The sequence below is a fragment of the Muscardinus avellanarius genome (assembly GCF_963383645.1).
Source record: "Muscardinus avellanarius genome assembly, chromosome: 14".
NCBI classification, from domain to species: domain Eukaryota; kingdom Metazoa; phylum Chordata; class Mammalia; order Rodentia; family Gliridae; genus Muscardinus; species Muscardinus avellanarius.
Genome location: NC_137800.1, coordinates 7,693,259 through 7,716,688, shown reverse-complemented (window position 1 = coordinate 7,716,688; position 23,430 = coordinate 7,693,259). Strand labels below are relative to the sequence as shown.

At 46.3% G+C, this 23,430-nt stretch overlaps 1 protein-coding gene across 1 annotated transcript in view; it reads right to left on the bottom strand.

Moving 5' to 3' along the window:
- KIF13B (kinesin family member 13B) overlaps nt 1-23,430 on the bottom strand; it is a gene marked incomplete at both ends in the record, with an annotated part of 153,036 nt that overhangs the window by 111,804 nt on the left and 17,802 nt on the right. The window contains one exon of the mRNA XM_080709861.1: nt 19,782-19,881. Within this exon, the coding sequence (XP_080565987.1) occupies nt 19,782-19,881 (100 nt within the window). The remainder of the gene's footprint in view (nt 1-19,781; nt 19,882-23,430) is intronic.

Sequence of the window (23,430 nt, the reverse complement as noted above, 5' to 3'; positions counted from 1 at the left end):
CGTGAGGTGTAATTACAACGCACCAATAAAAGAATTAAAAACCACAATGCAAGCCACGAATCTGAGCCACATACACACATTTTAAATATTCTGGTACCCCTCGTGTAAACAAAAAGATACATGTAAAATTTAAATAAATAAAATGATCTGATTTGGATTTTTTTGTTTGTTTTTTGTTGTTGTTTTTCATTTTCTTGCCTTCAAATGAAGTAGGGAGTGAGTGAAAGTGGAAACTCTTTCCCTAGGGAAACCCACATAAAACAGACAGGTGTGAGCCTGGTGATGGGGACAGAAGAAATAAACAGGCAGAAAGGAGACAGACAGGATGGAGACGTAAAACATAACTTTAGTAGAGAGCCTGGCTCTCCAGTTCCTCATGCCTTCACTCCCCAAACCAGTTCTCTTTCCCAAGCCTGTCCCAAATTCCTAGGAAATCTGTAAATCTTAAAGTTAACCAAAAAAAAACAAAAAACAAAAAGAACGAACGAACGAACCTAGAATTGCCCTGTCCACTGCTAACAAGACAGATTAGAAATCTTGAGAAACCTATCATTTAGGGCCTCTGCAGCTCACCTACTGGAGGCATCATGAAGACCCGGATCAGCTTGAAGATCTAAAGAAAAGCAGACCACTGAACAGGTCCACACAGACCCCTCCTGCCCGCCTCAGGAGAGCCCCAGTAAAAGAAGAGCCTGAACCCCAAAGGCACCGCTCTCACTGGTGTAATTCTTATCTCACTTTCCTAAATGAGTCTCTCTGTCTCAGACAATTCTTCTCCTTCACGTAAGCCAAGGCCCTGCCGCCCCCTCGCTCCCTGGGAGCTGAGGAATTGCCCCTTACCCCAGGGCGCGGGCTACAGATTCTTAGCTTAAACCACTTTTAGGTGAAGCCCGGCCCTTTCTCCTTCTCTTGCCCTGTTTTTACCAAATTAGGCTCACACCTAAAAGACTCTGCCTCAAATGAATCAAAAGATCAAGGAGAGAGGATTAGCTGAAGATCATTCACAGACGTGCCTCCCCATGTCCCGAAGCCACCACGCTGTCCTCCCGGGAGAAGGGTGTCTTAACAATCGGGAGCAAGCAGGCACCGGGCGCCTGGCTCTGCCCCCGCCCAGGGAGGCCTGCACCGGCCTGCCTGCTAAGTGTCATTCTAGGAAGTAAGTAGGCCCCCCTGGCCAACACGTGCAAACCCATTTTCCTGAAGTTTGTCAGTAACTGGGATGAAATGCAACATAGGAAAAGCCGGTCAGGACTGGACTCTGGGATCAAATGGCCTGACTGGAAATCCCGCCCCAGCACTTACTATGTGATCTTGGCCAGCCTCTCCCGGCTTCGATTTCCTTCTGTAAAATGGAGGTAAAAAGGGACACCATTCCGTAGAACTGCTGTGAGGATTCTATAGTGCCTGGTACATAGCATCACTAGACGTTAGTGTTTTGTTTTTATTTTTATTTTGTGGTACTGAAGATTGAACCCAGGAGCCTTCTATCTCTGGGCTACACCCCCAGAACTTTTAATTTTTTTTTTTTTTTTTTTTTTTTAGTCAAGAAACAGGGTCTGCCAGGCGTGGTGGCGCACGCTTGTAATCCCCGCGCTTGGGAGGCGGAGACAGGAGGATTGCACAGGTTCAAAGCCAGCCGCTCTGGCTTAAGAGACCCTGTTTCCAAATTTAAAATATTAAAAAAAAATAGGTCTGGGAGTGTAGCCCGGAGGTAGAAGGGCTTCCAGGAACCCCAGTACCATACCACAAAAAAGAAAGAAAGAAAGAAAGAAAGAAAGAAAGAAAGAAAGAAAGAGGGTCTCACTAAGTTACTGCAACTTGGTTCTTGAACCTGCGATCCTCCTGTCTCTGCCTCCCAAATATTGGGATTACAGGCATGCATTACACCCAGCTAATTCTTTCTTTCTTTCTTTCTCTGTCTCTTACTGGTCTCCATGATTTTCAGTTAAAAGCTGGGGTGGAGGAGAAAGAGATGTTGTGCATGGGTATCCTAAAATCCCTTAAGAAAGAAAGAAATTTTCAAAAGTAAGAAGGAATTAATGCCTTTAGCTATGGTAACCAGATGACGCAAATGTCTTACCATGCTCTCTGCATCTGGAGAACTCTTTGGTCCAGAAGACAAAGCACTAAGGTGCTTGGTTTAAAATTTCCCCCATGCCAGGCTTGGTGACACATTCCTGTAATCCCAGGAATACTTGTGAGGCTGAGACAGGAGGATTACAGGTTCGAGGACAGCCTCAGCAAATAGTGAGACTTATCAAACTAACCAGACCCTGTTCCCAAATAAGAAATAAAAATCAGGCTGGAGGCGTAGCTTGAAGGTAGAATGCCTCTGGGTTCAATCACCAGCCACACACACACACACACACACACACACACACACACACACACACACACTTTCTCCCATCATATCCCACCAATGGGAAATTCTTTTGCAAAGGTCTAGTTTCTCCAGGGTGGAGGGCTACCGAGACACACTTACCAAGATGATCTGCTATCATCTGCCATATTGATCAGATCTATCCCTCATTAACATTCAATGTTAGAGCCTGACTGTGTGTGTGTGTGTGTGTGTGTGTGTGTGTGTGTGTGTGTTACCAGGGATGGAAACCAGGGGCATTCTACAGCCGAGCTACACCCCCAGCCCTGTTTTTTTTTTTTATTCTTTTTTTTTTTTTTTTTTGGTGGTACTGGGGTTCCTGGAAGCCCTTCTACCTCCGGGCTACACTCCCAGACCTATTTTTACATTTTCATTTTGGAAACAGAGTCTCCTAAACCAGCGCGGGCGGCTGGCTTTGAACCTGCGCGATCCTCCTGTCTCTGCCTCCCAAGCGCGGGGATTACAAGCGTGCGCCACCACGCCCGGCGTGCCCGGCTGTTTTTTATTCTTTATTTTGAAACAGGGTCTCACTAAGTTGCATGGAGTCTCACTAAGTAGCTGAGGCTGTCGGCAAACCGTGATCCTCCTGTCTCAGCCTTCCAAGTACTGGGATCACCATGCCCAGCTTGACAGCTTTTTCTAAAACCACCTGCTTCCTATCCTGATTTACCATGAGAATCAACTGATCACCCCCTTGAACTTCGGAAACCTGCTTCCCATATGAAATGATCCGCTGTGTATCTTGGGATACTACAGCGTAGTTACACCCAGCTCTTTAGTTTGGAAAAGAGAATCAGAACAATCGGAGTTGAAACATAAGGTCCCTGGGACCCCCGGACACACCTTACTGCATCATCTCCATACAGGTGGGCCTCCTGCGCCCCTCACACCCCTCCTCCCTTCAGTATTCTCAGCACCTATTTAGCTCAGGGCCTGCCAGGTTGTAGGCATGCAATGAATGTTTATTGAAATCATAGACTAGGTATTAGGTTGGCCATGACTGTATCCTGTCTTAAAAAAAAAATAAACAAAAAACCCCTTTCCTCCTGAGCCTCTTCTCAAATTGCCAAATAAATACTACTGTTCCTATGTCAACTCTTTGCTGCAGAATTCTGTTTGAATTTTTTAGTCACAAACATCTTTGCACTTCCGCTATGGCATAGTCCTTCCTCCTCCCCAAACTGCATGGTGCTCTAAGTGCAAATATTATTTTTTAGTGATCTGTCAGATGATGAATCAGTTTAGGTCTCCTGAAAGCAAAGACTCTGAGTCATTAGAAGAGGTGTGATCCAGGTAATAAAGTCACTTTTTTTCAATTCCTTGGACATAAGCCAATGACTTCCCATAACTTACACCTGCAATGACATGTCTCACATAGTGGCACTTTGCTTAACCTCTTCTATTCAGAGAAGAATAAAACTTGACACACTGTTAGCTCCATTATACCTCTGACAAAATAATATGTGATGAATTGACTTCATCTTATTTATGGTTTTAAATAAGCTTTCCTCAAAACACTGAAGCCAGCCATGCGGGGTGGCACACGCTTGTAATCCCAGTACTTGGGAGGCTGAGACAGGAAGGATCCCAAGTTCAAAGCCAGACTCAGCTACTTAGTGAGGCTGCCCTCAACACAGTGAAAGCCTGTTTCAAAATAAAGAATAAGAAATAGGTCTGGAGGTGTGGCTTGGAGGTAGAATGCCCCTGGGTTCAATCCCAGTAACACACACACACACACACACACACACACACACACACACACACACACACAAAATTAAAGCATATTTATCAAATTCAACTTATGGAAAATTTTGACATATAATCTAACTTGAAAGTGGCTTAGCCAGCATGGTGGCACACACTAGAGGATCATAGTTCGCAGACAGCCTCAGCTACTTAGTGAGGCCCTTTGCAACTCAGTAAGACCCTGCTCCAAAATAAAGAATAAAAAATAGGGTTGGGGTGCAGCTCAGAGGTAGAGTGCCCCTGGGCTCCATCCCCAGTACAAAAGAAAGAAAGAAGAAAGAAAGAAAGAAAGAAAGAAAGAAAGAAAGAAAGAAAGAAAGAAAGAGTAGCTTTATTATCAAATCTTTATCTTACATATTCCTAAATCTTAATTATCTTCCTATCAAAGTAATCAGCCTAGATGAGACATTTTCTATATAAAACCTGACCTCATTTTCAAATGCAAAATATCCACTGCAAAGAGGAAGAGTAACATTACAGAACACATTTCGTGAGATGAGATTCCTAAGCGCAGCCACGCAGAGATTTAAACTGTAGACACGTAATAATGTAGAAAAGTAAGAAGCCAGCGTGGTGCCACATGTCTGTAATCCCAGTACTCGGGAGGCTGAGACAGGAGGATCGCAGGTTTGAGACCAGTCTCAGCGAATCAGAGAAAACCCTCAGCAACTTAGCAAAACCTTGTTTAAAAATAAAAATTAGCCGGGCGTGGTGGGGCACGCTTGTCATCCCTGCGCTTGAGAGGCTGAGACAGGAGGATCGCACGGGTTCGAAGCCAGCCTCAGCTACTTAGTGAGGCTCTCAGCAACTTAGTGAGACCCTGTTTTCAAATAAAATATTTAAAAAAAGGTCTGGGAGTATAGCACGGAGGTAGAAAGCTTCTGGGTTCCACCCCCCAGTACCAAAAAATAAAAATAAAAATTAAGCCAGGCGTGGTGGCGCACGCTTGTAATCCCCGCGCTTGGGAGGCAGAGATAGGAGGATCGCGCTGGTTTGAAGCCAGCCTTGCTGGCTTAAGAGACCCTGTTTCCAAATAAAAATATAAAATAGGTCTGGGAGTGTAGCCCGGAGGTAGAAGGGCTTCCAGGATCCCCAGTACCACCAAAAAATTAAAATTAAAATTAAAATTAAATAGGGCTGAGAGCACAGCTCAGAGGTGGAAGGCCTGTAGGTGCAATCCCCAGTACCACAAAAACAAACATTCCAAGCCAAGGACCATTCTAACTACCAATCTGATATTGTCTGAGAGGTGGGACGGCGTCCGTCCAGGCAGGAGAAGTCACGAAGAGCCACGCGGGCCGTGGGAGCGGACGGGGAGGAGCCACCCAAGGGCTCCACAGAAGGCCCTGAAATCAAGGCCTGAGCTCCGCCAACAGAAGCCCGCGGGACCGGGACGCGGCTGCCTGAGCCAGCAGCACGGGGGCTAGGTGTGCTTTTATAAAACTGTCGTCTAAAATTCCAGCGATGCCAGACGAGCCACAGACCGCGGGTATTATCCACCTGGGAGTCCGGGAGTCCGAATTACCCTGATGTCCTTTTTGATCTGTTCATTAGGCGCTCCCTGCGCTGGCCTCTCTCCCTGGAGCTGGCAAGCCGGGACTCGCTGGGGCCCTGCTGCTCTTGCATCAAAGATGGATTGATTCGCCTCGGAATCAGTGGAATGCGGGCCCAGGTGCCGCCTGCGTGCCAGCCTGCCCTCGGCCTGTGACTCCCCCTCCCCTTCTCCCTGGGTTCTCATGGCTGGACTGACCGGCGGTGCAGAGGAGCCCGGTTCTGGAGGCCTCCTTTGCCTCGATGTGGGGAAAGCATCTGGCGACTGTGATTCGAGTCACCAGACAATGGACCGGTGTCCTGACCCAGTCGGGTGACGCAGTGGCATTGAACACTGGCTGCTGATTACAACCCAATCCTATCCCACAGGAACCATCCCAGGTGAGGAGCACCGTCCCAGCACAGGGATGGATGTAGCCAGGCACGCGGAGACTTAAAACTTCTGGGAAAAATCTCTCCTCAGACCAGGCCCACTAAGATGGGGGGATCGCAAGTTGGAGGCCCTCTCAGCAACTTAACGAGACCCTCGGCAACTCAGCCAACCTTGTTTCAAAGTAAAAAGGGCTGGGGGTGCAGCTTGGAGGTAGAGTGCCCCTGGGTTCAAGCCCCAGTAGGAAAAAAAAAAAAAGAACTACTCAGAAATTTGCTCACGACTGTGGACACACTGCCTAGCTTGAACACACGAATGTGTAGACTGGGGGCGGACGAGCCTCGGCCTGCTGTTACTGCTCGGCACGTGGGCACCTCTGCCTTCTCCAGCTCTGACCGGTGCCCTGTCTGTGGCGGCGCTTTGCCTGGCCCGGCCTCCACTGCCATCCGTCTTCGTGCATGGAGCGGGTGGCTGTGAGTCTGGCGGGGCCAGACAGACCTGGTTTTGACTCTGGGTGAGTTCCTTAGCCTCTCCACGCCTATTTCTCCTCGTGTGAAGTGCTCCCAAACAAGGCGGGGTCCACCTGTCCCTCACGCCTGGGAAAGGCTTCCCCACCTGCGCCTCTGTCTGCCTTTCGAACCTTCGGCCCACGCTGTCTGCTGCCTGAACTAGCTTGACCTCTGAACCCCAGAGAGCAACGTCCTTGTCTCGGGTTTTACGCTGCAGTCTTTTTAACCTTAAAGACAGAAAAACCGCCGTGACAACTCTCATTCTCTCGTATTAATTTTTATTGGCGCGCGAACCCACAAGGATACACTGACAAACACGGCGGCACGACATGCCTGCTTTGCCCGGCACCTCCGTGGCCCCTCCAGCACTGCTTCCTCCCTCCGCTTCCGTGAGGTTCCTTTCTGCCCTTTTTGTCCCAAGCCTTCACGTGAGAGGGAACCTATGACCCTTGGCTTTCTGGGTCTGGCTTATCTCAGCTCGAAAGTCAACTCGGTGTAGATCAAAGACCTAGGAATTAGACCAGAACCTTTACAACTGCTAGAAGAAAATGCAGAGGCAACTCCTCAAAATACAGGCACAGGGTGTATTCATTCGAGTCACCCCTCCATGCCAGTCTGGTATGGAGCTGTACCTACCCTCTGTTTTTCTATTAATAAACTTCTTTTAAAAAAAAAATACAGGCACAGGCTCTCATGTCCTCAAAATAAGACACCTAAGGCTTGGGACATATAACCAAGAATTAAGTAATGGATTAATTAATTAATGACATCGAATTAAAAAGCTTCTGCATAGCAAAGAAATTGAGAGCAGTTAGAGAAAGCCTGAAGAATGGGAGGAAGTCTTTGCCAGCTTCTCTTCTAACAAAGGATTAATATCCAGCATTTAAGAACTCCAAAACCTTAACATGAGCCAGGTGCCATGCGGCAAGCTGCAATCCCAGTACTTAGGAGGCTGAGACAGGAGGAGCGTAGATAAATTCAAGGCCAGCCTCAGTAACCCAGCGAGACTTTCGGCAAACTAGCAAGACCCTGTTTTAAAATAAAAGGCTAAGGTATAGTGTGGCTTGGAGGTAGAATGCCCCTGGGTTCAATCCCTAGTCCCATAGAAATAAAAAATTCAAAAAAAAAAATAGGAAAACACCTAGACTTACTGGAAACAGGGCACAGGTACCCCTACTTGGACAGCAAAGCGGCAGCCACCAGACGCCCAGGGTGCTGGCCCCTTGGGAGCAGTGAGTCAGCCAGAGCGCCATCTAGACCTGAACTCAGATCCCGCAGCACTCAAGCAGAAGGGTACCGGAGTCCTACAGCTCTCTGGGGGACTTCTCTGCTCTCAGAGCCGCAGCTCCGGCTGGGCCCACAGCATCAGGTTTCCTGACTAATGCGGTAGCTGCCTGCTAATGAATGCGCCTCAGAGCGCTGTCAGGCCTTAGGGTCACCTGCCTCCTGGCGTGCGCGATGGTGAGGGAGAAGGGCTGGGACCTCTCACCTACTCTAACCACACCACAGTACTGTACACACTAAAGATGACCAGATGACTGTGATCAGTACACCGCACCCCGCTGGAATAGCAAGCTTCATGGAGCCCAGGGCCAACTTCCTTCACGGTCCTGACACAGAAGGCGCTCAATAAATGGCTGTTGAGAGCCGGCGGTGGGGGAGCACGCTTGTCATCCCAGTACCTAGGAGGCTGAGACAGGAGGATCGCAGGTTCGTGGGCCAGCCTCAGCTACTTAGTGAGGCCCTCTGCAACTTAGTGATATCCTGTTTCAAAAATAAAAAAATAAAATAGGGCTGGGAGTGTAGCTTGAAAGTAGAATGCCTCTGGGTTTAATTCCCAGTACAGCAAATACATAAATAAACAGAGCACTGTTGAACCAATTACTGAATATTAATATACTGAGCTTGTATGGACTTCCCTGACTCCAGAATAGACTTTTTTTTTTTAAACTGGGGATGTAGCTCAAAGGTAGAACTACCTTGGGTTCAATCCCCAGTTCCAGACACAAAAAAGGCATATCATATTTATGTTTCCATTATTAGGCACCTCGAAAGGGTTGTGTAAATTAGGTATCAATCAATAACTATTGAATGAGTTACAGGTTTGCTATAAACTAACTTAACCAACTGATTTTTTCCAAACGTGTAAAGATCAAGAAGAAACCTTCTGTATTGATCTTTAAAGGTAGAGAGAAGTAGAGTTCCTCTGGCTTAATAACGAAGCCCTTAGGGAGCCCTGGGTTCAAATCCCAGCTCGGCCAAGTTTATAGATCGCGAGACCTTGATGGCCCTGTAGTGTCCTCAAGCCTCTCTGAAAACTCTTAGAGCATAGTCCTGTGCCTTCTATTGTAAGGATTTCATGAGAACTTGTACCCTTGACAAAAATCTAACATATATAAATAATAACACCTATACCTAAATGCTATGTTATCAAAAGACTCAACAGTGTAACGTTCCTATTCACTTTTTGTATTTATTTTCTTTCTTTTTGTGCTAGAGATGGAATTGAGGGACATTCTACCTTTAAAATACACCCCCCAGCCCTATTATTTTATTTTTACTTGAAAACAGGGTCTCACTAGGTTGCAGAGCGCCTCAGTAAGTTGCTGAGCTTAGCCCCGAACCTACGATCCTCCAGTCTTTGCCTTCCAAGCACACGCTGGGGTGACTTCTTGTATTTCTAAGAACTCTGTCATGGCTGTCTCCGCATGGCTGACACCTTCTGAGTGTTCCATGATCTTGAGTTATGAGTTTCTTTTGCTATGATAATAACAGTCTTTGCTCAGAACACAGAAACCAATCCTGGGCTATTTATGCAAATTGACCCTCTTTGCAGGAAACCCACAAGCCCTGAAATACACATTATGTCGTTACTATGTGGAGGGGTAAGAAACTACACATAGCTCTTCAGCTTAAAGCACCTGTGATTATTCTCAACTATAGGCAGAACATATTTGTTACGAGACACCTGATACCGTTTACTACATCTCCAACCCAGTGGATAAATATGTGAGTACCTATCACGTGTCACTCTTGGAAAAGAATATGTTTAAAATATTAGATATTTGGATAAATAAGTTCTTATAGTTGATCTGAAAAAAATAAATCGAGGCATAGTAACAGCTATTATTTACTAAGTATCTCCATGTGCCTACCATCTTACATACACAACTTGTTCATGCCACAGTAATCTTGCAAAATCCATATTATAGTGTAATCACCTACAGTGCGCGTGTGTGTGTGTACACGTGTGCATGTGTATAGTACTGGGGATTGAACCCAGGAGCACTCTAATTCTAAGCTACACTCCCAGCCCTATTTTACTGTTTACTTTGGAACAGGGTCTCTTTAAGTTGCCGAGTGCCTTACTAAGGTGTTGAGGCTGGCCACAAACCTGCAATCATTCTGCCTCCACCTACCAAGTACCGGGATTACAGGCGCGCTACCACGGCCAGCTACAATCACCTGTTTCACAAAAGTCAACTGAAGCTCACGGGGGTGATGTGAGCTTCCAGATCTACACAGCTGGCAAAGGGGAAACCCAGGACTCACGCCTATTTCTCTTCAATCAACTTCTGCCTTTTCCCATCCCCACACACAAGGATGATGGCCAACGTCCACCAGGAGCTAGCCAGGGGCGGTGGCGCACACCAGCAATCCTCATACTTGGGAGGGTGAGACAGGAGGACCCCAGGTTTAAGGCCAGTGTGCTGTAACTTAGCAAGCCCCTGCTTTAAAATACAATAAAATAAATAGGGCTGGGGGGTGTAGCTCAGAGGTAGAATGCCCTGGGTCCCATCCCCAGCCACACACACACACACACACACACACACACACACATACACATCCCCCTCCACTGGCAGCACCTCAGTTTACAGGCCAGAGCTCCTGGGAGCCAGTCAGCACATCCCCAGGAGAATCCAGCAGGACTAGACAAGGCCACGGTGCCCTGGTGCAGAGTCCACGATGAGCTGGCAACAGCCCGGCTGAAAAGTGATCCAAGACTCCAGGCAAGGGAGGCCCAGAGGACCTGAAACAGCGCACTGAGGCGTCCGAAATGGCCGAGGAGGAAAGCAGAGCCTGGATGCTGAAGCACAGCCCCAGACAGCGTGGGGCCAGCGCCCTCATCAGCGCCAAGCGCCACATCAGGTGCAGCCAGCCTCCGGCCAAGCTGTCTCTGCTCCTCAACCTTCCTCCTGGCGGGAATGGGCAAAGGTGGTGCAGAGGGCAGCCGCGAAATCGAGCATTCAGAGCAGGGATGTCCGTCCAGGGACAGTTCCTGGATTACTGCTACTTTTTTTTTTTTGGGGGGGGGGTGGTACTGGGGGTGGAACCCAATGGCTTTCTACTAGCTCTAGGCTATCCTCCTAGACCTATTTTATACTTTATTTGGAAACAGGGTCTCACTAAGTTGCTACGAGCCTCACTTAGTACCTGAGGCTGGCTTTGAACCTGTGCGATCCTCCTGTCTCAGGCTCCCAAGAGCAGGGATTACAAGCGTTTGCCACCACGCCCGGCTACAACTTTAGAATGGCTGTCATGAAACACTACAAGACTCGTATGAGCTGCCAGCCCCCCCCCATCATAGCTCATATCCTGTCTCCCAAGAAGAGGGCAGATGGTGAGGGAGCGGTGTTGTCACACGGGCCCCTGTGGTTAACACTGACTGAGAACGAAGCTGGCCAGCGTCCTACAGAGAGGAATTCGAAGGTAAAGCCCAGCCCCGCTTAATTTGCAAAACTTTTCTCTCAAGAAAATGAGCACTGCTTAGAATCCAACAGGAGCTCCGTTGCAAATCTGCGTCTGCAAAATCTAACCTTACACAGTCCGCAAGACACAATTTCTCTTTCTACTCCCCGGTGTTTTGTTGTGCTTTGTTTTTTCTTTACCAGTGTGCTGACAGAGGCACCGAAATGACCCACACCGTGACGGCACTGGATAGAACTAAGGTCTAATAACAATGATCCTCTTAGCTCGGTTCTTAGCACACTGTTGACGTCCAAACGTTGAAGGAATCGGGAAAAAAAAAATGCAGAGGTTTTGCGAAACAGCCACATTGGCTTTGCCGGCTTTCCCAAGCCACAGTTCCTCAAGCAGTCCTGCTGGCTCCACCTTGAAGCAGAAAGCTTAACTGGGCACGGAGGCTCACGCCTGTCCTCCCAGCGGCCAGCGGGATCCCCGAGGCCCTTGGTTCAGGCCAGCCCAGCAACACAGTAAAAACCCACCTCAAAACTAAACATACAAACCCGAGAAATCTAGGGAGGACATGAGTAATAACTCCTACACTAGAGATTGAGATAAAAATCCCTAAAACTAAAGAGGAGGGGTGCCGAACAAAGCAAAATAACCCTTTGATGGTTAGCTAAACCTTAATGAGATATTTTATCTAGTGTATCATATACTATCTGACTATTTCATGCTGAATCCAGAATTTGGGAAAAATTAAAATATGTGATTATGTGATTCCTATTACCCAGAATAGTCATATACGCACATTACCCAGAGTCCTGATTTTTATCAAATGTTAGTATCTAGTGTTTTATGTTTTATTTCATTTTACTTTATTTGGCACTGGAGACTGAACCCAGGGGTATTCTAATTCTGAGCTCCACCCCCAATATTTTTATCTTGAATCGGAGTCCTGCTGTTTTACCACACGCTGACCTCAAACCTGTGATTCTGCCGTCTTAGATTCCCAAGTACTGCGATTACAGGCCTGCACCACCATGCCCAGCTCTATCTGCTATATTCACTATGCAATTACAGACATTAAACAATAAACATCTTATCTTTTTAACCTTTAGATATCTCCCTGAGCCAGACATGGTGGTGTGTACCTGTATCCCAGTATTGGGAGGCTGAGACAGGAGGATCTGAGGCAATTTTTGCAGGCTTGAGGCAATTTAATGAGCAATTCAATGAGACCCTGTTTCAACATACACAATAAGCCAGGCCTGGTGGCGCACACTTGTAACCCCAGTACTTGAAAGGCTGAGACAGGAGGATCACAGGTTTGCGGCCAGCCTCAGCTACTTAGCGAGGCTCTCTGCAACTTAGTGAAACCCTGTTTCACAATGAAAGAATAAAATAAAAAAAAGGCTGGGTGTAGCTTGGAGGTAGAATATCCCTGGGTTTAATTTCCAGTACTGCAAAAACAAAATAAAATAAAACAAAATCTATCTGAGGGTGTAGCTCGGAGGTAGAATACTCCTAGGTTCAATCCCTAGTCCCACCCAAAAAAAAAAAAGTCTCCCTGATTCACTTTTACAGCCATATTCAAATATAATAAATGATTTATACACTCGGTTACCACAGTACTTTCTGAAAGGGGAGGGCTGAGGACCATCCACGCCCTGGGGCTCACAGAGCATCTGCCCACCTCACTCTGACATAATTCGAGTGGACAGGCTCCCTGGGGAAGAGCCTCTTTATGAAATTAAAACAAACCACATCCGATTCTCCAGGGGAGCAGATTCTGTTTGGACGGAATTATTAGCCACGCTCAAGTCATTTCACAGCAGTGAGAACAAGCAGCTCTATTGTGCATACCATAATTACATTGTGCGCGACTTCCTTCAATTAAAATCTTTATTTAAATTAGCATCCATATAGCAGTAGAGAAATTTAAAGTCATTATCTAATACGGCCTAATGATGCCTACCACTAACAAGGAATTAGTCGGAAAATGACTTCATATATTTCAAAGAAATTACTGGCACGTGGCCTCCCCTTCAGTATCATTAGCAACAGATTTTGCAAGTGAGATGATTGTACAGAAGTCAGCGGCGCTTACTTCGGCGTATATTTTAAGAGTCTGCTCACCTACCACGTCCGGGGTGCTCTGAATCGCCAAAGAAGAGCCAGGTGTGCTCTGCTTCTGTTAGGCACTCATTCATTACCTAATGAACTTAACCCATGTCTAGTAAAAAAAAAAAAAAAAAAAAAAAAAAAAAAAAAAAAAAACCTGCAGGAACTAAAAGATTTTAATGACTTCACTAAGTCTGCGAAGATCATCTCGGACGCACTCCTCCAGCCTCCCACCAGACTGGCAGCCATCACGGCCCGTGTACCGAGCAGCAGGTTAAAGACGAGCCCGTGGGGAGCGGGGGCAGCACCCTACTTCTACTAGCAAGCAAGAGAAAGCTCTGATTATCTGGGCCATCTCTGGCTACTTCTGTCCTTGTTGGAGAGCCTCCCCGTACGCATTTAAAAAAATAGGTCATCCCACAGAACACCGGAGAAATCTGTCCAGGTGAGTTAAGATCTTGAAATTGAGTCGAGCCTGGTGGTGCATGTCTATGACCCCAGGACTTGGGAGGCCGAGACAGGAGAGATGTGGGTACAAGGCCAGCCTCTGCAATTTAGTGAGAACTTCTGCACCTGAGTCCGATCCCCAGTAACACACACACACACACACACACACACACACACACACACACACACACACACCGGGACAGAAAGCAGGGGCCAAAGAAGACACAGACCCGCAGCCCGGGACTGACGTGCCATTCACATCAAGGACCCCTTTCCTGTCCGCTCTCAGCGCGGTGTGGAGAGCGGGCGGGGCCTCTGAGCCTGCGCTGCGCACTGGTCCACAGTGGACCGCAGGTGCACTGAAAGGGCCTCACTGCCTCCCTGGCTTGGAATTCACCACAAACAGGAGGTGGGGGAGGGGAGCTTCTGTTCTGTTTGTGGTTTTTAAGAGAAAAAAGGAGGAAGAGGGGATTTGATAAAAGACAAAGCAAGTCGGTGATATTATTTGGGGCTCCATTTAACACCTTTTTCGTTTTGGCCTTAAAGATCACACATTATACTCCATAAGGGGGCAACATTTTGAGGGTCACCCATCTGGGCTATTACTAGAAAGGGCATTCATATACACATCATATCATACGAACAATCTACAAAATAGATGGTGCAAATGTAAAGAAATAACAAGAAATTCAGGAAAAGGGTTAGCTGGGGAGCTGGGAGAAGGGTTAAAATTAGGAGTCATAGATCACAAAGTTCTGAACTGTATGGGTGACGACTTATTAAACTGAGTGAGGGGTACCCAAGTATTTTATTCTCTAATACTTTAATATATGACATTTAAAAAACTGTGCTCAATCTTTTTAAACCTCACAAGGAAGTCTGGCTTAACAGAAACGTAACTAAACCCCTGAACCTGGGATTCCAAACGAGCGGCCAGGGGCTGAAGCTGGCCACACTTGTTTTGTTTGGACAGAAAGATGTTTTGTTTTACTTCTTGGTTGTAATGTGCGTGCCTTCAGGCAGGACGTGCACCCTCCAATTAGCCAGAGGTACCACCATGATCCTGAGGCATGTGACAGTTTCTTGAACAATAACCCAAAGAAACTGGAGCCCTCGTGCGCTGCGGTGATGTGGAAAGATGCAGGAGCTTGGGGAAAGATTTTGGCGGCTCCTCCAAAGTTAAACAGTCCCCACGAGACTCAGCAATCCCCATGCCTAGGTCTCTACCTACGAGAAATGAAAACTTATGTCCACACTAGGCCTGGTACACAAGCAGTGTTACTCATAAAGCCAAGAAACATGGAAACACCCCAACATCCTTCAATTGACAAATGGGTAAACAACAGGGAGGAGAGTGGAACACCATTCCACCACTGAAACAATCAACTGACAAGGATAAAAACATCAGGCCAAGTAAAAGACATTGGTCACAGACCGTACAGTGTACGAATTCATTTATAGAAAATGCCCAGAATGGGCAAAGCTCAAATCTGCGCAGACAGAAAGTAGATTAATAAGGTGATAAAAACAAAAGCAGTGGTGGTGTACACTTGTAATCTCAGTATTTGGGAGGCTGAGACAGGAGAATCTCAGGTTTGAGGACAGCCTCAAAAGATAGTGAGACTCTCATCAACCTAGGAAGACCCTGTTTCCAAATAAAAATAAACAGGGCTGGGAGTATAGCTCAGAGATAAGATGACGCTGGAATCAATCCTCAGTGCCACACACACACACATACAAAAAAAAAAAAAGTTATAAAAATGATATAAGGGTGTAGGCCTGCAACCCAGTTACTCAAGAGGCTGAGATAGGAGGATCCCAAGTTTGAGGCCAGTCTATACAACATTTTTTTTTGGGGGGGGGGGCAGTACTGGGGATGGAACCCAGGTGCATTTTACCTCTGAGCTACATCCCCCAGTCCTATTTTTTTATTATTACTTATTTTGAAACAGGGTCTCACTGAGTTGCAAAGGGCCTCACTAAAGGTAGCTGAGGCTGTCTGCAAACCACGATCCTCCTGTCTCAGCCTCCCAAATGCTGGGATTACAAATGTGCGCCACCATGCCCGGCCAGTCTACGTAACTTAAAGAGGCCCTGTCTCAAAATAAAACTTAAAAAGAGCCGGAGTCGTAGCTCAGTGGAAGAGCACTTGCCCGCCATGTATGAGGCTCTGGGTGATCCCCAGTAAGGTGATCCCACGTGCACACTCACAAAATGTATATGTCATCGGACATAAAACAACTTCAGAAGCTCATAAACAACTTGTCTGGCTTGTCAGCATGTGGCTCAAACCAACATGCCATCATGTCCAGTTGATACCAGGCCCTTGGATCAAGAAATTTCTTCTCGTATTTGATGAGCTTACATCATCAATACACTTGTGGCTACTGAAGAGTGTCTGGACAGCACACACAGAAACCCTAAAAAAGAGCAGCTTTGCCAAGGAGCAGCGTGCTGAGCTCAGCCACAAGGACTCTGCCTGTGTGCGACTGATCCAGCAACTCCAGTCCTGTTCTATTTTTTTATAATTTCTTTTCTTTGTGTGTGTGCTACTGGGGATGGAACCCAGGGGACTTCTACCTCTGGGCTACACTCCCAGACCTATTTTATATTTTATTTGGAAACAGGGTCTCTTAAGCCAGCGCGGCTGGCTTCGAACCTGCGCGATCCTCCTGTCTCGCCTCCCGAGCGCGGGGATGACGAGCGTGCGCACCCTGGTCCTGTTCTTGCTGACCAAGGCTAAGCAGGACTCTTCTTCAGAACCTCTTCTGTGCCTGGGCTTGGTTCATCATGCCACCTCCCCTTGCTTACTTGTAGTGTGTTATTTGCCAAGTATTTGAAGTGTTTGAATAAGGACTAGTGTACCGTGTAGTATACTCGTTAGACTAACTGTAGAAGTGTCCGTCTAGTTAGAATTATTAGTGTGAAGTGTATCGTCTCATGTTCCTTCAGAGCCATTTGGCTTTGAAAGCAGCTGCCCAGCATCTGATACTAGCTTAGCTGAGAGAATTTCCTAATCGTTTTCTGCATGCTGTAACTTTCAAGTGTTGAAAGTTATAAGCCTTGTGATATTGTAGTAATACACAAATCATGTGTGATGTGACTTACTGGTCTTAGGACCTTGAGGCCGATTGCTCATCACACACACACACACACACACACACACACACACACACACACACAATGATAGTGACTGTACAACATAAGTATAATAAAAATCACAGTAAAGGAGATGTGTAATAGGCATATTCTATCTCAATAAAGTTGTTTAAAAATAAACAAACCAACCAGGTCTGGTGGTGCATACCTGTAATCCCAGTACTTGGGAGGCTGAGACAGGAGGATCACAGGTTCAAGGACAGCTTCAGCTACTTAGTGATACTCTCAGCACTTTAGTGAGACCCCATTTCAGAATAAAACAAAAAGGGCTAGCTGTTAAATGAAATGGTTTACCTACTGATTCAGCCATAGCGCCCATTAGCTTTCATAGATGTCAAATTATTATAAAATTTTCAGGAGTTAACGCAGAATTAATCAGAAAAAAATATAGCCATTCTTTTAAAATTTATACATCTTCACTTTCAAAGCATAACTTAAAACTGTAAATTGTACATATATGTGTATAATTTATTAGTTTTATAATAATAGAATTGTATACTCGGCAAGGATATTGTGCTTTTAAAGGAAAAGTATTACATTGAGCCTCTCTGGCTGGTAATTTAAAATGATTCAATTGCTTCCGTTTTAATTTCAAATCCCCAACTCTAGTTACAAATACCACTCCCATAAAGCCAAAATTCATTTTATGGGCTAGTCTGCATTCTACATGCATGGTGGTAATTAATTTCATACCAGTAATAAAAGATTTTAATTTGTGATTTTTCCCTACTTTTCCTCAAATTTAATGAGGTCAACATATGTCACTGAACTGCTACAATCCAAAATTTCTGTTTTCTCTTTTTATCTTGATTTACATGGGACGTGTCTATGTGTGTTACTGAGGATTAAACCCTGGGGCATTCAACCTCCGAGCTACACTCCCAGCCCGACTGTACTTTTTGGTTTGAAAACAGGATCTCACTAGGTTGCTGAGAGCCTCACTAAGTTGCCAGGGCTGGCTTTGAACCTGTGATCCTCCTGCCTCCGCCTCCCAAGTACTGGGATTACAAGCGTGTGCCACCACGCCCAGCTGCTGAGGCCATTTTTAAGGCAGCAGTCGATGACTAAAACACTTTATAAATAAGGAGCATGAGTAGGTCACCAGGTGGCAAGTGGCAAGACCAGAACTTGACTTCCAGGCAGTCAATCTAGGAAACCAACAGAGGATCCTGCCTCCAGATTTGCTCAGAGTTGCCCACTTTTCAAATAAAGAGAAAGTCTCCATCCTGGAGGCCAGCAGCCCACAAGCAAGTTACCCAGAGTAACAGCATTACAACTTAGCATTGCTTTCGACATGACTACAACTTCCAAACCCTAAGAAGAGCATATCCCCGAGTCCTCCTAACTGGAGACACTGAAGAACTATCTCTGTGTCAACAATAATACACATGTACCGAACACTTTCTAAGACGCCATCGATTACTAATTAACTGGCCTGGGGGAACACCTATGTGAGAGACAGGAGGCAGGCATCACACAGATGAGGTTAAAAAAAAATGAAAGTGGAAAAAAACTGGCAACAATAACTAACATAGCTAAGAAGGAATTTGATTCCGATTTTCTGACTCCATGCACAGTGCTCTTTTCAACTCCACTCAAAAGAACATCCGTAGCCGGGCGTGGTGGCGCAGTTTGTAATCCCAGCATTTAGGAGCCTGAGACGGGAGGATCGTGGTTCACAGACAGCCTCAGCTACTTAGTGAGGCCCTCTGCAACTCAGTGAGACCCTGCTTCAAAATAAAGAATGAAAAAAAATATATAGGGCAGGGGGTGTAGCTCGGAGGTCGAACGCCCCTGGGTTCCATCTCTAGACCCACAAAAAAAAAAAAAAAAAAGAACATCCGCGGAGTGCCATCCGCCACACCGCCCCTAAGGCATGTACAGAGCATGTGCTTTCCAAAACAGCGTGCCAGCAGCCCCCCTTTCCCTGTCCACCCAGGTACAGGCTCAGTCTGAAAACATCTCCCGCACGGCTCATCTCCATCAAATCCCGTCTTTCCTTCTCTGGCCAGTTTCTACGTTGCCAAGCAATAACGTTTCTACCTACCCCGGTCACAACACTGAAAAATCAGCAAAGACCCTATCTTACTGTCAAAATTACAGGCCAGATCTCCTTGTCTGCCTTCTAGTCTTCTGCCATCTGATCCCACCCTAGTACATCAAACTCACTTCTCTCCATTCAGTGAGAAACTCCAAACTAATCTCTTAATTCTTTTCCAACTCACTCCCCTCCCTCTGGCTCCCCGCCTGGTAGAAATGCGGAGACAACCCACAGGCGCTCCCCCCTGGCCCCTGACAGTCTCTTCCCTCAAACACCTGACACCAACTCAAGAACCAGAATTAAGCTGCAATGATTAAAGCAGGCGCTTGACGAGCACCTGGAGGACAGCGATGGCGGACGGCGGTCGGGAGTCCTTCGGGACGCAGCACCTGGCATGGGCTCCGCCCCGCGGGCTCTACTGGGGGCCTAAAAGCCACCTGCTTAGGAATCTCCGGCGGCCTTCCAGCCCACCCTCCTCTCCCCGTGTCCATCTTACCTGATCCTCCAGGGAGCACCTCCCGCTTCACAAAGCCTTCCTCAGGTAGCTGAGGACCTCGCCCGCGTGCTCCTCTGCTGGAATTACAGTCTATACCACACAGCCCGGTGCTTTCCCACGCCACAGACCCGTCCCTTTAGGCTGAGCACTGGCTCGCGGAGACGGCGCTACCTCTCTACACGCGCACCTGCCCCTGCTCAAGAGAACTCAATTCCACAGCCACCGTGCTTTCGGTGATTAAAAAACATTCAACATTACATCGTTTCTTAACTTACCTGGCATCTCCTTTGGCATTGGAAAGATTCGTATTTGCAGGATTAAGGATAATCTTGTTGGCATCAACATCCACCACGCATTTGGTATGCAAATCAATTTCTGCCAATTAAAAGAAAGAAAAAAAGGTGTTTTACCAGGTAATTTATTTTGGAGAAAGCATTTCACAAAACTCCAACATTCTCAGTGGGTTACAAAAAAAGTCAGGCCAGGTGTGGCTGGGCACCCCTGTAATCCCAGTACTTGGAGGCTGAGATAGGAGGATCGCAGGTTCAAAGCCAGCCTCAGCAACTTAGTGAGGCTTTCAGCAACCTAGCAAGACCCTGTTTCCAAATAGAAAATAAAATAGAGTCAGGCGTGGTGGCACATGCTTGTAATCCCAGCATTTGGGAGGCTGAGATGGGAGGATCACAGTTTGCGGACAGCCTCAGCTACTACTTAGAGAGGCCCTTTGCAACTCAATCAGATCCTGTTTCAAAATAAAGAATAAAAAATTGGGCTGGGGGCGTAGCTCAGAGATAGAATGCCCCTGGGTTCTATCCCCAGTACCACAAAAACAAAAAGAAAGAGGGAAAAGAAGAAGAAGAAGAAGAAGAAGAAGAAGAAGAAGGAGGAGGAGGAGGAGGAGGAGGAGGAGGAGGAGGAGGAGGAGAGAAGAGGAGGAGGAGGAGGAGGAGAAGAAAGAGGAGGAGGAGGAAGAGGAGGAAGAGGAGGAGGAGGAGGGAGGAAGAAGGAAGAAGAGGAGGAGGAGGGGTAAGAAAAGAAAAGAAAGGAAAGGAAAGGAAAGGAAAGGAAAGGAAAGGAAAGGAAAGGAAAGGAAAGGAAAATGGGGCTGAGGGTATACTGGAGGTAGAATACCTCTGGGGTTCCATCCCCAGCACCACACACACATGCGCACACCACACACACATATACAGACATGTATGCACGCACACCCCAGTATTTTTTCATGATAAACCAGAAATAGAAGGGAACTTTCTCAGCCTAATAAAAAAGCCTCTTAAAAAAAAAATCTCTAAAATAGAAGGGAACTTTCTCAGCCTAATAAAAAAAGCCTCTTAAAAAAAAAAAAAACATCTCTAATATCACACTTAGTTTGAAGGACTCAATGGTGAACAGCCGGACCTCCAACATCAGGAATGAGACAAGGATGCTCAATGCCCAACATCTAAGCCGGGCGTGGTGGGCGCGCTCGTCATCCCAGCACTCGGGAGGCTGAGACCTGAGGACCGCGATTTCGGACAGCCTCAGCTACTTAGTGAGGCCCTCTGCAACTCAGTGAGACCCGGTTTCAAAATAAAGAATAAAAAACTGGGCAGGGGGTGTAGCACAGAGGTCAAATGCCCCTGGGTTCCAGCCCCAGAACCGTTTAAAAAAAAAAAAATCCAACTTCTCAACAGCACTGTTCTAGAACTTCTACTCAGGGCAGTCAGGCAAGAAAAACAAAAGGCGTCCAGATTGGGAAGGAAGAAGTAAAGCTATCTTTTTTCAAATGATATGATCCTGCAGAATCTACTGGAAAGCTATTAGCTTAAACAAGATCTCCAAGGCTGCAGGACACAAGAATAATATTCAAAAATCTCTCGTATTTCTATATACCAGCAATTAAAAACTGTAACAAAATTACTTTCATTGATAACACTATCAAAATATTAAAGTACTTAGGAATAAATTTATTTATTTTCTTTTTTTGTTGTTATTGGTACTGGGGTTCCTGGAAGCCCTTCTATCTCTGGGCTACACTCCCAGACCTATTTTTTATATTTTATTTGGAAACAGGGTCTCTTAAACCAGTGCGGCTGGCTTTGAACCTGTGCGATCCTCCTGTCTCTGCCTCCCAAGTGCGGGGATTACAAATGTGCGCCACCATGCCCGGCAGGAATAAATTTTTAAAAAATGCAAAGCTGGGCTGTACTCCCAGTACGTGGGAGGCTGAGACAGGAGGATCACAGGTTCAAGATCAGCCTCAGCAATTTAGTGAGACCCTGTTTCAAAACATAGGGCTGGGGGCATAGCTCAAAGGCAGAATTCCCCTTGGTTTAATCCCCAGTACAGAGAGCAAGAAAGATGAAGCTGGGTACGGATGCTGTACGCTTACAATCCCAGTACTTGGGAGGCTGGGACAGGAGGGTCCCAGGTTCAAGCCAGCCTCAGCTACTTACTGAGAGCCTGTTTCAAAATAAAGAATAGAAAATAGCACTGGCGAAGCTCAGAGGTCAGACGCCCCTGGGCTTAATCCCAATACTGAAACAAGAAAAGAAAAGAAAAGAAGAGAAAAGAAGGAAAGGAAAGGAGGAAGGAAGGAAGGGAGGGCACACTTAAATTTCAAAACATTATTCAAAGAAACAGAAAACTTACATGTGCACAATTTAGAGATTTCCTACTGTTTAGATGACGACACACCGGAATCCGTAAGATCCAAGGCAAAGGCCGGGGCTCTGCATCGTAGAGTGCCTGGCCTGGGTTCAACCCCAGGACTACACACACGCAAACACACAACTTCAAGTCAATTCCTATCAAATCCTAGCTTGCATGTGCGTGCGTGCGTGCGTGCATTACTGAAGATGGAACTCAGGGGCATTTTACACTCTCAGACTTTTTTATGTTTTCTTTTGAAACAGGGTCTCACTAGACTGCTGAGAATCTTGCTTTGTTGCTGAGATTGTCCCAAACCTGTGATTCTCCTGTCTCAGCCTCCCAAGTACTGGAATTTCAGCCATGCACCACCATGCCTGTGCTCGCTTGCTTTTTAACACAAATGAACAAGCTGGGCTGGGGGCGTAGCTCAGTGGCGGAGCACTCGCCTAGCACGCGTGAGGCTCTGGGTTCAATCCCCAGCCTGGCCAAAAAAAAAAAAAGTATGGAGAGGGGCATGCAAAGGACCCAGAATAGCTAAAAAACAAACAAACAAAAAAAAACTTCACACTCTTCTATTTCAAAATTTACTACAAAACTACAGTAACCAAGACAATACAGCTCTACAGGGATACATATATATCAACAGAATAGAAGAGATATTTAAGTAGATGAAACAGAATTGAGAGCCCAGAAATACACGAACACATTTATGTTCAACTAATTTTTGACAAGGGTGCCGTGACAGTCTAATGAGGGAAGAAGAGCCGTTTTAATAAATGGTTTTAGGAAAACTGGAGATCCAACATGCAAAAGAATCAACGTGGAGCCAGGCAAATGCTGTGCTACTGTCGTCCCAGCACTGGGGAGGCTGCGACAGGAGGATCACACAGGTTCGAGTCTAGCCTCAGCAACTTAGTGAGGCCCTCAGCAACTTAGTGAGACCTTGTTTCAAATCAAAGGGCTAAGGTTGTAGCTCAGAGATACAACACCCTACGTTCAATCCCCAGTACCCAAGAAAAAAGGTGTACCCCTACTTCAAACCACACTCAAAAACTGTAAGAGAGGGCAGGAAGGAGGGGGAAAATCCAAGTGAATGAGAGAGCTAAACTATAAAAACTCCTAGAAGAAAACGTAAGTAGAACCCATATGACTCTGCTTAGGCCATGATTTCTCAGATATCACACCAAAAACACAAGCAACACAAGAAAAAATTATTTGTACCTTGTCAACATTAGGAACTTCTGTGTCTCAATGGACATCATCAAGAGAGAAAAAGACAACATACAGCCGGGC